The following is a 15,590-nucleotide window of genomic DNA, read 5'->3' as shown; positions in this document are numbered from 1 at the left end:
GGTACACCTGTAATGTGAAACATCTGCAGGTTGTGTTGTTTTTTTTTTTATTTGGAATTGGCTCTAACACTGCCATCAGTGCCGGACTGGGACAATAAGTCAGGCAGGGAATAATACACCCAGCCAGTCCCCTACCTCGGGACATAGGTTACTATTTAAAAGAATCTGGTAACCTATCCATGTGAACAGGTTTTAAGTGGGGGTGGACCTCAGATCCTCTAGGGCAATGTTTTTCAAAGGGGGGGCCCCGATCCCCCGGGGGGCCGCCAGGGGGGGTCACGCAAAGTTTGAATGAAAGGGGAATTTTTTATTTTTGTAGATGTAATTAATAACTGCATATCTATTAATCTATGTGTGTTTTGATGCCAATCTTTTAATATTTTTCATTTATTCATATTTTTCTTTTAAATCACACGACCGCCCTTCAAGCCAATCAGAGTCGAGCTGCCGCTACTGAGAGTGAGACTGAGTTTCTGCTCAGCTTTTGGAGCAAATGAGACCTAGTGAATATTTCGCTCTGAAGCTGATTGAGAGCACGGATGTAGCAAATATTGTTGTTTATATATATATATATATATTTATTGTTAATATTACTGTTGAATATCATATATAATATTATTAAGGCATAAGTAGCTTTCAAAAATGCAAAAAATGTTGATTGGTCATATTACTGTTCAAAATTATATAATATTATAAAGACAGAAATCACTTTAAAAATATGTTTACTGTTGATACTACTGTTTAATATTGTGTTCAGAATATTTATAACAGAACACACAATGAATGTAATGAATGACAAACAAAAGATAAATCCCAAAAAAAAATAGAAGAATAACTGATTATTAATTATTAATACAAATATATATTAAGAAAATGTATTAAGCTGTATGATTAATTTGTCATATCTTTATATATATATATATATATATATATATATATACAAATTAGGGCTGTCAAACGATTACAATTTTTAATCAGATTAATCACAGCTTAAAAATTAATTAATCATGATTAATCACCATTCGAACTATGTCCAAAATATGCCATTTCTTTATGTATATTGTTGTGGGAATAGAAAGATAAATGAAAGAAGGTGGATATATCCATTTAACATACAGTATGTATGTATGTATGTTTATTATAACATTGTTCTGTGTGTCAAAATGAAAGACAGCCCACACACCTATCAATCATCAAACCGTGGAGTCTTATTTCATTATGTGTTGATGAACAGCATCCCTGTCTGCGCACCATACTTGTCAACCCTCCCGATTTTCGCGAGAGACTCCCGATTTCATTGCCCTCTCCCGGGTTTCCTCCCGGGGTCATATTTCCCCCGCATTTCTCCCGATTTCTGACAAAATCAGATTTACACACGACTGTTTCCACTCGGACTTTAATAAAGCTACACCATTGTTTGGTTTCCATGGTAACACGTCTCTTTAGTAGCGCGCGAAACGCAAAGTCTGAGAGGGTGATGCAGATATTCACAGAAAACAGAACAAGAATCGACAACTACTCTACTCTCTGCTCACTCCTTTCCTGTAAAATACAGGTCCAGCCCACACATATGCTCCATCAAGGACGGTGCTACAGGCCGCAAGGCAGTGCACTCACAACTACAATAAGCATGTTAATGTTAATCTAACAGCTCCGGCGATCCACTAGCTATACTACCACTAGCACCCCCCCCCCCCCCCCCCCAATTTTGCATTTTGAAATGCTCCCGATTTCTGAGGTCTTAAGGGCCCAGATACACCAGCCCAAAATCGGCAGTAAATGGGAGTCGGGCCGAACATGAGCGTGGGCACGCCCTATTCGGAGTGGTGTGCGCCGCACCGTCGGGTCTTTTCTGCCGACCTGATGCCTTTTCTTGCAGATTCAATATGAATCGGCGTCAGGAACACCACCGGAAGTCGGACAAATGGATAACACTGATTGGCTGTTCAGCTAGCGTCCAAAAACACGGAAGTAAGTTAGCATTTTTAGCACTTCCGGTTCCTTCCTCAAACAGCAATGCATTTTTTCCATAGGGTTTTGGAAAATAGCTCGAAATAAGGTCTGTGGTTGACACAAATTTAAGAGATAAATCACGTTTTTTTCTACGACATTAAATACATCAGCAGTGACCCCACTGGTGATTTTTGAAGAGTTTACGTGTCTGAAAAACGATGGTTGTTACCGAGTGGCTGAATAGGACTACAGAAATTGTCAAGGCCGTTGTACGTCATTACGCCTAACACGTAAACACTCCCGCTAAGTTTGTTTTCCCCTGTGTTCTGCTTGAAAGCAAGTACATGCCTATCTTTAGTATCTGTATATCTATATCTGACCATTAGAATCTGTATTTTTGAAATTGTCGTTTTTAACACCGTAGTTTTAAAAATTATAGAATAATTAATTACCAGTGTTTTCCAATTTTACTTGGCAGTTCGTTTTGTTAGCTAACGTTAGCTAAAGCTAGCGCTACTAGTTAGCTACGCAATGGTTTGTTGATTTGCTCCGGGTTGCAGCCACAGGTCTTCGCATGAAACGTGCTTGTTCTATCATTTCCCGGCCAATTTTTTCCAAAGGAGAGTCTGGATTCGTGCCATGAGGTAAGCTGACGTTACATTTTTGTCCATGTCACGGTGAAATGTAAATGATGGGTAGTGACTGTATCGCCGTTTTAGAGATGGCGTTGCTGAAAAGACCTCAACGTAAGTAAAGATAATGAATACATCCTATTAAAACCTGTGTGGCTTATATAATAAGTCTAATTAGTACAAGCAGCATAACGTTTCACCATGTAACTAAAGATTGTAGTCAGGGAAATCAGTTTGACATATTGAACTAATAACAAATCACCTCTGGCTGGCAGAGAACTCTCTGCTCCATAGCTTCTCTTGGACGTAAAATCACATGTACATTTTACATTTATATTCAATTTAATATCCCATCCCTCACATACTTTTGTATATATAATAACTTATATTTTGTTTTTCTTGTTATGCTTCTGCAACACAAACATTTCCCAAATTGGGATCAATACAGTAATATCTTATCTTAATTAATTAAGAAATATAACTATTATAATTAGTGTAGCAGCTGACACCTATTTTCAATATGGATTAATCTACCATTTATTTCTTTAGTTCAATTTTGATCTATAAAAATGTCAAAATAGTGAAAATGTTCACGAGACTTATCAAAGTCTAAGGTTATATCTTTAGATGTTTTGTTTTAGCCTATGTACTGTATGTCTTAATGCTCTTATATGTGACGGGGTGACTTCCATGAAACTAATATTTTATATCTTCCCAACAGACGAGCTGACAGGAGACCTAACACTCCAACAACCACAACATTGCAAAGGCGAGTAAATGTAAATTAAAAACGATTCACAATTTTTTTATTTCTTCTTCTTTCTTGCAGTGAGGTGAAGCTGACCTTGCACTTAGTGCCAATAAGGATGTTCCTCACGCAGGCTGAATGTTTCTCCTTCCTTACAGACACAGAAGCCCTTGATTTGCAATGCTTCACTAATTGTCATTTCCCTGGCTCCGTAGGGACACTTTACCTCCAGCACAGCGGAAGACCCTACCAGACCATCTGGAGATGCCCCCAACAATCCTGATTGGGAGAGCCACAAATCTGACTCATGGACCTGCATCTGGGTTGCAGTGGTGAATGCCCTGACGCCCTCACATTCATTCATAGTCCCCCACTCAGGGTGTCCGCGGGGTCTTAAAAAGTATTAAAAGTTGATAAATCAATTTAGCGAAAATTAAGGCTATTAAAAAGTATTAAACGGCATTTTCCAAGGTATTAAGAAGTCCCACAGCAACGACAACATGAAACACCCTTTAATTTAGTGAAACGACATGTCGGGAAACCCCCTCAAGGCGGCCCCATGCATAGCGCGCTGTAAAATGCTGCTTCTTATTTTAAGTTTCGTTGCCTTGCTCCGCTCTGTGGGGGGGGGGGGTAAACCGGCATACGCAACGCTCTGGGGGTCCAACGGCTCCGTGTGTAAGCCCTATATGATAATTTTCTGATAACGATGAAATAGCCCGCCTCCCTCTCCCCACGTCTCCTGCTGCTGCTGGGCTGTCAGAAGAGGGGGAGGAAAAGAGAGGCAGGCACCGTTTATTAAATATTATTATACAGAGAACAGAGTCGTTATCAATTTGTTTTAAAGCTCAATAAATAACAAGGAAGACCTCTGATCTGCACTTTTCAAATTTTGTACGGAAGATTTAAACTTTAACAGACATGTTGACCGGCGGAACATTTTTTTTTTACGGAAACTGCCGCACGGTTCCCTCGTCCCTTGGAAGAGGCGGAGAGGTGGGTGTTTTTCATCTGCTGGTGGACTACCTGAGAGATATACAGCAGGAGAACACGCCGTCCACCGCGGAGAATAAACAGAAGGGCAACCATGGCAACCATGCTCCGGGGTCTTCTTCGCTGCTTTTGGTGTATATTGTGGCGGCAGCAGCGCCACTTACAGGCCTGGCATATGTATTACAGCGTTTCCAGCATTTCCAGCGGTCTAGTGTGAACGGACACATTAATGAATCGAATGCGTGTGAACGGAAGACTTTTTTGCGTTTGCGTATGCGTTTTACCGTATGCGTCCTCGTGGGACCGGGGTCTAAACCAAACTATATCCGGTCACAGAGATCTGCTATTTTAAAGTAAAGTCAACACATATCGACCCTAATATAGTCTATATTAAGAACGAGAAAAGTCTTAACATATATATCGTTTTTTGTAAACATATGACAAATGTGTGAGGGTGATGACGTCAGTGCATCGTCCTATGTGCCAGGGCTTAGCCCCGGACAGCCCCAGCCCAATTTAACCCCTGGGTATTTGTGAGGGAGCTCCTAAATGGCATTACCCCGCTGAAGCTCACCAAAGTTTAATATATTTCATAGTTCAAAGTTTTGTCAATTGTTTTGTTTATTGGTCAAATACTGGTTTCTAATGGTTTCTGAGGAGTTTTACTGGAATGAAAGAGCACAGAGTACAGAAGCAACAAAGCAGCATACTGCATTAAACCTGACCTTCACAGAGAGGTTGAAGTTCATGTGGAGAGGAGGCTTCAGTAGTCTGTCTGCACTCTGTTTAGTTGTGCTATCTTACAATCAATATAGTAAATGTGAGGTGAAGTGTGTAGCCAATGTAACCGGTTAGAACTCAAAGTTGCGATGAGGTCTTAAAATGTATGGAAAGGGTCTTAAAAAAGGTCTTAAAAGGTATTAAATTTGACCTCAGGATTCCTGCATATACCCTGCCCACTGCACAGACAAAACACCATCAAGGGCCTGTTGTTGCCCTAGCACCCTGGCAATAAGGGAAGCGGTCACACGCTTTGACCTCAGGACAGCTCCAAAGTTGCTGGTAGTCAACCTTCCTTTCCTGAACAAATGCCAGTTTGGGTTGGTTCGCTGACCAGTGGTAGCCACCTGAATTGCCCTCTGTTGCTCTTCAGACAATGCCATGCTTGCCACAATTGCCTCAGGTCCCTGATGCCCAACAGATTTGATCATTTCAGGAACAGTAGGTGTTTCCAAGCTGCAGTGTTCCTCTTCTGGCTCGGGGGAGAGAAGCCAAGAAATTCCTGAGAACCTGCCCCCGAGTCTGTCCCTCAGCCAGTCACGATCTTCGGAGGTGGGCTCTCTTGTCAGCGGGTTAAATTAGTTATTGGTTGGAGGAAATAGCTCCTCCACTGAATGCATACGTTTAGCTGCCTTTGGCTTCTTCCACTGACAGGGGGTGTCAGTGCAGCTGAAATTGTGGATGGCAAAGATGGCTCATGCAGCCGCATGAGTGCATTTCCATTCTCCACATGGGCATTCACATTTTGTGGAGAGAATTCCCTCTTCTCCTGTAGATACCTGTGGTGGTGGGATTGTTTTATTATTTAAAATATATTTACATTTGTAATGCCTTCCCAATTATCCCTTTAATTGTTTATAGCCTACTGTATGTTTATTTCATGGATATTTCTGTGTTTTCTGGTGTGTAATATTTGTAATCTTGGGGCCTCTTCTGTTTAACGTCTACATGCTACCACTGGCTCAGATAATGAAGAACAACAAAATAAGTTCCCATAGCTATGCAGATGACACACAAATTTACGTAACCATTTCACCAGGAGACTATGCTCCAATTCAAACACTGAGTAAGTGCATTGAACAAATCAATGACTGGATGTGTCAGAAGTTTCTCCAATTAAACAAAGATAAAACTAAGGTAATGGTTTTTGGAGCCAAAGCAGGACGTTTAAAAGTTAGCTCTGAGCTTCAGCCTGCAATGTTCAAAACAACAGATAAAGCCAGAAATCTAGGTGTAGTCATGGACTCTGACCTGAGTTTCAACAGTCACATTAAAACAGTTACTAAATCAGCTTACTATCACCTAAAGAACATATCTAGGATTAAAAGACTAATGTCACAGCAGGATTTGGAAAAACTTGTCCATGCTTTTATCTTCAGTAGACTGGACTACTGCAATGGTGTCTTCACAGGTCTCACTAAAAAATCTATTAGAAAGCTGCAGCTGATTCAGAACACTGCTGCTCGAGTCGTCACTAACACTAAGAAAGTGGATCACATCACTCCTGTTCTGAAGTCTTTACACTGGCTTCCTGTGTGTCAAAGAATAGATTTCAAAATACTGCTGCTGTTTATAAAGCACTGAATGGTTAAGGCCCAAAATACATTTCTGACCTCCTGCTAAATGATGAACCATCCAGATCTCTCAGGTCTTCAGGGACTGCTCAGCTTTCTGTCCCCAGAGTCAGAACTAAACATGGTAAAGCAGCATTTAGTTATTGTGCTCCAAATATCTGGAACAAACTCCCAGAAACCTACAGGTCCGCTGCATCACTTATTACTTTTAAATCCAGGCTGAAGACTTTTCTTTTTGTCGCTGCTTTTAATTGAACTATTCATATCTTAGAATGCACTGTAACTTTTATCAACTTATTTTTTCTTGTAATGTTTATTTTATTAGCTTTTCTTTTTAATGACTGATTTTAAATGCCATTTTCTTAATGTCTTTCATTTTTTGTAAAGCACTTTGAATTGCCTTGTGTTGAAAAGTGCTATATAAATAAACTTGCCTTGCCTAATAAAGATTTCATGTGACACATAAAATGGATTTGTTGATGGGAATTAATGTGACTAAATTAACTCTAGGTTAACGGTACTCTTGCTATCACTACTCACCGACACTATAAACCTTGTCCCTCATGCTAGCCCTGACAACACCGGTAAGCACACCTTCATCTAGGCTGCACTGTTTTACGTGTCCTGACTTGTAGTGGTTCTCTCCTATCTACACTCTTCTTTTCCTCTTTGTAAAACGATATCAGACTGGTTATTGACACAGCAATGACTTCTAGTTAAATTCAGTGTGGCTAAAATGAAAAGCTTTGTTAAAATATGCAAGCGCGCGAAAGTCAAATTCAGCTTTATTGTCAGAAATTCTACATGTGTTATACATCCAGAAATATCGAAATATCGTTTCCCACATTGTGACATGTATACATAAAACAAAACAAAAAAGGCCTAGATAAACGTGGTATACATTAAACAAAACAAAAAGGGCCTAGATAACCGGGGTATACAGTTTAAAATGTTAATATATTTAAAGTGTTCAAAGTGCAGTTTCAGTGCAATTCAGATGAAACAATCTTAACTTAGCGTGACGTTGAAGTCGTGCGACCCTGCTGCTGTACTGGCTTGTAGTTCGTCTATAGCATAACGTTAGCATTTTGCTTCTGGCGACTAGATTTATGATTCAAAAATTATAAAACTAGGGTTGACATGTGGAGATTATCCGGCTGAACAAAACGTGATCCCTCTCTTAAATGTGTGTCAACCACAGACCTTATTTCGAGCTATTGTCCAAAATCCTATGGAGAAATTGCATTGGTTTTTGACGAAGGAACCGGAAGAAGTTTCTCTATGTACTCATCATTTAAAAAAAAAAAAATCAACAGGGGGGTCCCCGCCAGAGGATAATGCTATATGGGGTCCTTGGCATGGCAAAGTTTGAGAACCCCTGACCTAGCTAACATTTATTTTTATATTCATGCATATTTTACTAATCTCTCCCCTTTCAAATAAATATGTGTTTACATGAATGGTGACCAAACCATTTGAGACCCACTGAGATAACTTAGACTAAAGTTAACTATCTAAACACTCAAATAGTCCTTTACCTAACTGTGCTGTAGTTATCTGAGCCTCTCAGTCTGACACCAGAGACCTCTCCTCCACCTTGTTGTTGAAACAGCCTCTTATAGCCGTTAGAGCAGCTAGCTATCACCAGATGCTAACAAAAACAAAACACGTACACTCACTCGCGCCACACATACCGACACCCTCCCGAGCTTGTTTGATACACAGAGACCCATCGAGGGCTTTAATGTATGATCGGTGTGACAGTGGCCATGTCAGCAGGCCACATAGACAGCCAGTCACCCTGTGTGAGGCAGGACCACATTTACGCAGCGTCCTGTTCACAATACATACAAAAAAAACTGCCATTAATAAATGACTGTCAGAAATCCTAAGTATCTGTTGGCTTATGGAAGCATGTGTGTTTCCCACCAGTGTAGGTCAGAGGCAGCTGCTGTGTTTGGCCCGAGCTCTGCTGAGGAAGACCAAAATCCTGGTTTTGGATGAGGCCACAGCTGCTGTGGACATGGAGACAGACAACCTGATCCAGTCCACCATCCGCTCACAGTTTGACGACTGCACCGTCCTCACCATCGCTCATCGCCTCAACACCATCATGGACTACTCCAGGTAGAGTGAGTGAGTGAGTGAGTGAGTGAGTGAGTGAGTGACGTGAGTTGAGTGACGTGAGTGTTCTTTTGCTCCTCGTACTGTGACAGTTCATCAGTGTTCTGGTCCTCTAGGGTCCTGGTGTTGGACAAGGGAGAGATGGCAGAGTTTGACACCCCTTCCAATCTCATTGCTCAAAGAGGAGCATTCTACAAAATGGCCAAGGACGCCGGGCTGGTGTGAAGCAGGAGGCTCCTCACTGTCCAGAATCACCTCTGAGCCACCACAGCTCCTCTGCCGTCCTGCAATTAGGTCCTGAAATAAAGAGGAGGGAGATAAAGTGAGGAGTTGTTCTACACTTTGGAACAACTGTGTTTGACTATTAAAGAAAGGGTGTTAATGAGAACAAGGGTTTTAGTTGGACCTGTTCCAACACTGCTGGTCCTTCTAGCATTGGTAAGCAATACTGAAGTCAGAAGAAGACATCAAGTATGTTGTCTTGTAAATACAAAATCATATAGTGCCAAAGACTGCATTCTAACATCCCAGTTGTTTTCAAATGCAGATGTCCCAGTTCCATAATATATAGTTAGAACATACAACATTTCCTCTATATTAATCGTTTGGACTATGCTGTTTTTTACAGTTACTATTGAAGAAATCAACTACTTTACAGTTTCATGCTAACTGTAACTGTAAAGTTTCATGCTAACTGTAACCTGCACTCAGTGTAACGGATAAGGCAGACATTATCATATCATTTCTTATATGGAGGAACATATAAAACATCCAAGAGCTTATCTGTAAAGCAGGTACATTAAAGTTGACTCAAATCAATGTATAATTAGTAGCGAGTGGAACTGGGACTCAGCTGATTCTTGGACCTTATAGCTACCAAAGCTAGCTGAAATAGGGCAATGCACTTGTTTCTTATAGTTGAATGTAACATCAGTTGGAGTGATTCTTCTGTGAGAGAGGAGTGTTTTGCGGTTGTCTTATTTTCAGAGCATCACCAGAACGATGTGGCTGTGTGAGGAGCAACACAAGGTGTGCCAAGTGATGTGTCAGAAAAAATAGTTGCGCTGATGATGTGACAGGAAGGGAAGGCTTGTGACATTGAACATCATCGCATAAAACACAACAACGCAAAAACTCTGGGAAACTTTTAGATAGATAACACTGACTGTTACTTTACATCCACCACTGATTGTATTTATTGTGTGTTTGTGTTTAATCGACAACAGCTTTAAATGTATGTGTTCATGCAAGTTGCTGATAAGGTCAGAGACTTATTTTAGGTGAATTCTAATGAGGTGACATTGTACTGAATGTACACAAAATGAATGCTTATAATCTCTTAATGTTCATTTTGTCGTTTTATATACCCATTATAAATATTTGTATTGTGACTGACAGCAGTTTAGAAGTTGATTCGACAGGGTTTTTTACATTGCCATTTTGATGATAGTAAGTTACTGCGTTATTTTGACCGTTTTGATAAGATGCTGACATGGAGAAATAAATTCCCAGTTTAGAGTGTGCACGAGGTAGCAGTTTAATGCTCTGAGAAGCCCTGGTTATAGTAAAAATAAAACATTCAAGTTCAGGTCAATGAATCTTAAAAATACACAGCAGAAGTAATGATGTAAGTGCATTGAGCTACTGTATTGTATATTGTTTTGATGTATCACTATGAAGATGTTACTGCTTTGCACTGCTGTCATTAAAAGAACATTACCTTGAACAAACAAATTCCTCCCTTCCTGATTCCATTTTGAAACGTGTACTACTTTTGTATGTTATTAACTTGCATAACTTGCATACAAGACATAATGTAGGGTGCAAATCTAAGAGGCTGTGCCAGTTATAGAGCCCTTTGTTTCTAATAGGAACTGAATGTTTGCACTCACTTCATTGTCACTGTAATAACTTGATCTAATGTATTCAATTCCGAGGGAAATTATTCTGAAATTAATTAAGATTCATCTTAAAAGTTTGCCATAGTGTGCACATACTGTATAGTCTCATGCTGTGTTTGACTCCAATGCAATAAATAATATTTTTCCTCCATTGACTAGATTCCCATAGTCACTGGTGGTTAGGCTAGTTTGTTAGTGTGAGGCTCCTGGATGATGACTGTTACCAAGTCATGATTGTGGCATTGTGAATGTAGTATGTGGGAACATTTGGAGCCACATGGGATCTGTGTCATTCTTTAGTCTTGGCTGTAAAAAGTATGCTTCTGGTGAGCATTTTTGTTTTACATATGTATGATTAAAGGAGTATATTAAAAGTTGTATTAATGCACATCTTCATTTGCGTAATCAGCTTTAAAATATTAGACACTTGACACAGTTGCTTTTGGCAAAGCACAAAAAGAAAACTCGAGAGAGATGAGTTATTGTTATTACAACATGACTTCACTATTATTTAACAACTCTTTTTATTGGGTTCTTTTATTTGGGGTTAAGTACATTGTCAGAATAAGTGAGAAATGGATTTAACTTCTGTTAGACAATTATATGCCATACATTTTTGCATACATTCACAGTAAATATGTATTCAGTATGATAGCTGTCGAACAGAAGTTAAATTCATGTATCACTTATTCTGAATGTACTTAACCCCAAATAAAAGAACCCAATAAAAAGAGTTGTTAATTACTAGTGAAGTCACGTTGTAATCAGTGCTTGAATTGGGCCGGTACTCACCGGTACGCAGTACCGGCACTTCTGATTTTTACCCATGTGGTACCGGCACTTCTTACTGAGTACCGGTGTTACAGTATAAGTTGAGTCATGACAACTGGCGACATTCTATTATTTTCGTCATAGGAATCCGGGGCGTGTACATTGAGGACCCATTGTTGACTTACCAGGAAAGAAACATCGTTTGTCGTTTACGTTCATCTTTTGCTATATCTGCCTTCCTAAGATCACTTTGCTGCACATTCAGTACTCGTATGTGAGGTTGTGGGTGAGAGTCCGATATCGTGACGCTTACAGGGAGGTATCGAACATTACAAAGTAGGTGACTGTGTGGATGCCTGTTCAAAACATTGCAAACTTCAATAAATCATTTAAATTATATATTTGTGTCCGACTTTCCTTTGTTCATCGTTCTTAATGTGATGTATAGTAGCTTTGATAGCTGTCCATACCTTCAGACAGCCTAAAAGTAAAACACAAGTTGTTTATTCACAGCCCGAACGCTCATCGAGATGACTGGATCAGTCATGAAAACTTGTGATCAGCTCCGATTAAATTGTGATATCAATTCTGTAGCTAACCTCCAGGGAGCACGTTTATTTTATGAAATACCTGTATCCCTCTCATCACAACAAGACTCTACACTGTGCAGGAAAAACAATTACATACATGAAAATAACCTTGATGCATGGGAATTAAACACACAAACTATCTTCCGTGGCTATACTGATATGTCACAGTAACGGTAAACCACAGAAAAGTAAGTCCAGCGGGGCACAAGTTGAATACATATAATACGGTAGTTCTATTATGCCTTTAAGCCTATACGTTTAACCCATAAGAACCCCGACCCATTTCTACTTTTGGGGAAATTAAGGGGAACGTCATTTAGACTAAATAGACACATTTCTGACAAGTAACCTCCCTAGTGTCAAATATCTGGGCTTTAATGGTAAAGTAACTCTTATTTATAACTTAATTAACAAGGATGATGTTTTGGTTTGCATTTGTTTGAACATGCTATGAATTGAAGAATAAAGCATATGTTAACTAAATATAATTGAATCAGCTAAATTAACTGACCAGACCATAATCATATTTCTAATTGTGCATATATGTCACTCCGGGTTTACTGTGAATGTTTAGGGTTAAAGTCCCGGTGTGACACCATGTGTCACAGCAATATTTATGGCATTTGTTTCATATCAATTTCATCAAGAAATGTTTCCACAACAGGTTAAATTTAATCAGAATCAGAATACCTTTATTCGTCCCACAGAGGGGACATTTACATTTGTTACAGCAGAAAAGAGCCGAAGACAGCTTAATGTTTAACAAATGATATGTCATGTAAGCATTTTTATTCTTAAATGGCTTGAATATTAACTTTAGCAACAAAAAACCTTTCCAAATCTAGCTAGTTCTGTCACATGTTTTAGCCTGACACATGGACATCTTGGACATGTTGTTATGGGAAGACAAAAGCAAATGACAAGGACCTTGACCCCAGACTGTTCAGTGTGTGTCACTTAGGGACTTCATGAGATAAAAAAGGCTAAAGCTGTATAAGGAACTTTCCAGAACATTTAAATTTCATGTGACACCCGTGTCTAAGCAATTCTGTCTGCCTTCCGTGTTCCTGTTGTTATTTACTTCCTCTCTGCCTTCTTCTGATGATTTATCTGTTAGTTTGTGTGTTTAATTCCCATGCATCAAGGTTATTTTCATGTATGTAATTGTTTTTCCTGCACAGTGTAGAGTCTTGTTGTGATGAGAGGGATACAGGTATTTCATAAAAAAAACGTGCTCCCTGGAGAATAGCCATAGCCGTGGGAACATGTTTCAAATGGGGGGTGCTGTGGGGATGACACCAGGGCTGGTTCTGACCAATGTGCTGCCCTATAGGCAAGATTTTAGCTGGCAATGAAAAACCTCTACTAAAGACCAATACACTACAAAAAGAAAAACATATTGACATGGTGGAAAGCTTATAACAAGGCTTCAAATGTATTTAGTATTATAACATGTTTTAATTGGAGGGGTGGACTTCACATCCTCTAGGGGGGTCCGGGGAAGATTTTTTTAACATTTTAAAGTAAAATGCTTCAATCTGGTGCACTTTGAGCGCCCAATTAGTAGACTGATCTAGAGGGTACAACAGATCAGTTTGCATTTTATTAATCAAATAAATATGTGAACATTTCCAATAACCTACCATAGCCAATAACAAATAAATGTAACTTATTTTATTTGTGTTGTTCATTCATATCTTATTTTACCAGTTAACATTTATTTATTTATGTATATTTTTAAATCTCTCCAGTTTTAAACGATATTTTTGGTTTACTGTCCTATAGTATATATTGGAATGATTTCAAACCTGTTTTTATTTATCCTAATAATTATAAAGGTGTGCGTTGGAAATATTTTTTTACATAAATTGTGATCAAAACGTTTGAGACTCACTGAGATAGACTCACTGAGATAACGTATCCCCGCGGTATCCCCTCTCTCTATCTCTCTCACTTTGGCTGTGAGTTGCGGGCGCCTGCTAAGCCAACATCCCTCACTTTCATCACTACAGCGCCCATCGTACAGGGCAAACGGAAAATGTAATCGGGTTGAAAAAAGGGTGTTATCTTTACTTAATTATGAATGTTGTTACATCAAGGCTGAAAATTCGTTTTTTTTGGTATTATATCTTGTGGAAGTGCAGATCCCCTGTCCTCCACCAGGGGGTGCTGCAGCACCCTCAGCACCCCTACTTCCCACGGCCCTGAGAATAGCTACAGAATTGATATCACAATTTAATCGGAGCTGATCACAAGTTGTCATGACTGATCCAGTCATCTCGATGAGCTTTCGGGCTGTGAATAAACAACTTGTGTTTTACTTTTAGGCTGTCTGAAGGTATGGACAGCTATCAAAGCTACTATACATCACATTAAGAACGATGAACAAATGAAAGTCGGACACAAATATATAATTTAAATGATTTATTGAAGTTTGCAATGTTTTGAACAGGCATCCACACAGTCACCTACTTTGTAATGTTCGATACCTCCCTGTAAGCGTCACGATATCGGACTCTCACCCACAACCTCACATACGAGTACTGAATGTGCAGCAAAGTGATCTTAGGAAGGCAGATATAGCAAAAGATGAACGTAAACGACAAACGATGTTTCTTTCCTGGTAAGTCAACAATGGGTCCTCAATGTACACGCCCCGGATTCCTATGACGAAAATAATAGAATGTCGCCAGTTGTCATGACTCAACTTATACTGTAACACCGGCACCTTGCCGGTACTCAGTAAAATGCCGGTACTCAGCCGCCGGCAATATACGTATATATTGTAAACGCAACGCAGCGCAAATGTGGGTCTGACTCTGCCTCACAGAGGGTGACTGGCTGTCTACATGACGTGGCCTGCCGACATTGCCACTTGCATACAGATCATACTAATGCCCTCGATTGGTCTCTGTGTGTCATTCAAGCTCGGGAGGGTGTGTGTTGGTGTATGTGTGGCGCGAGCGAGCGAGAAAGCGCGCGCACCGGTTACGTGTATTGTTGTTAGCATCTGGTGCTAGCTAGCTGCGCTAACGGATATAAGGAGCTTTTTCAACAACAAGGTGGAGGGAGAGTCCTTTGCTGTCAGACTGAGAGGCTGATAACTATAGCTCTGGTGAGGTAAATTACTCTCTGAGTCTTTAGATAGTTAACTTAGTTTAAGTTATCTCAGTGGGTCTCAAACGGTTCGGTCACCATTTATGTAAACACATATTTCCATTTGAGGGGGTAGTGATTAGTAAAATATGCATGAATAATACAAACAAAATGTTAACTAGGTGAAAAAAGGTAAGATAAACTTGTTGAGAGCTAAAACTAGTCTTTGCTGTTGCCTCAAAGAGGAGCAGGGGGGAGAGGAGGGAGACAGGAGAGGCCGATTCAGGAGCCCAGACACACTCACAACTATAAATGAACCAAAAACAAATAAATAAACAAGTTTCAATGTTTTTTCATATTGGATATTGTATGTTATAGGTTATGGCCATGTACTTATGATTTTATGATTATTTAAATGTATACATTTT

At 39.6% G+C, this 15,590-nt stretch overlaps 1 protein-coding gene across 4 annotated transcripts in view; it reads left to right on the top strand.

The window, feature by feature from the left end:
- abcc1 (ATP binding cassette subfamily C member 1 (ABCC1 blood group)) overlaps window positions 1-10,538 on the top strand; it is a 144,085-nt gene extending 133,547 nt beyond the window's left edge. For 3 of the 4 annotated variants that reach the window (XM_079643383.1, XM_079643382.1, XM_079643381.1), the window contains exons 30-31: window positions 8,613-8,807; window positions 8,921-10,538. In XM_079643383.1, coding sequence (XP_079499509.1) covers window positions 8,613-8,807; window positions 8,921-9,029 — 304 coding nt within the window. In that variant the 3' untranslated portion in view covers window positions 9,030-10,538. The remainder of the gene's footprint in view (window positions 1-8,612; window positions 8,808-8,920) is intronic. The other variant, XR_013801392.1, reaches the window with a different exon arrangement.
- Window positions 10,539-15,590: the final 5,052 nt, after the last annotated feature.

Source organism: Notothenia rossii (genome assembly GCF_949606895.1).
Source record: "Notothenia rossii genome assembly, chromosome: 8".
Lineage (NCBI taxonomy): Eukaryota > Metazoa > Chordata > Actinopteri > Perciformes > Nototheniidae > Notothenia > Notothenia rossii.
Note: the sequence above shows the minus strand (reverse complement) of the source record. Positions and strands in the feature narration are given on the sequence as shown.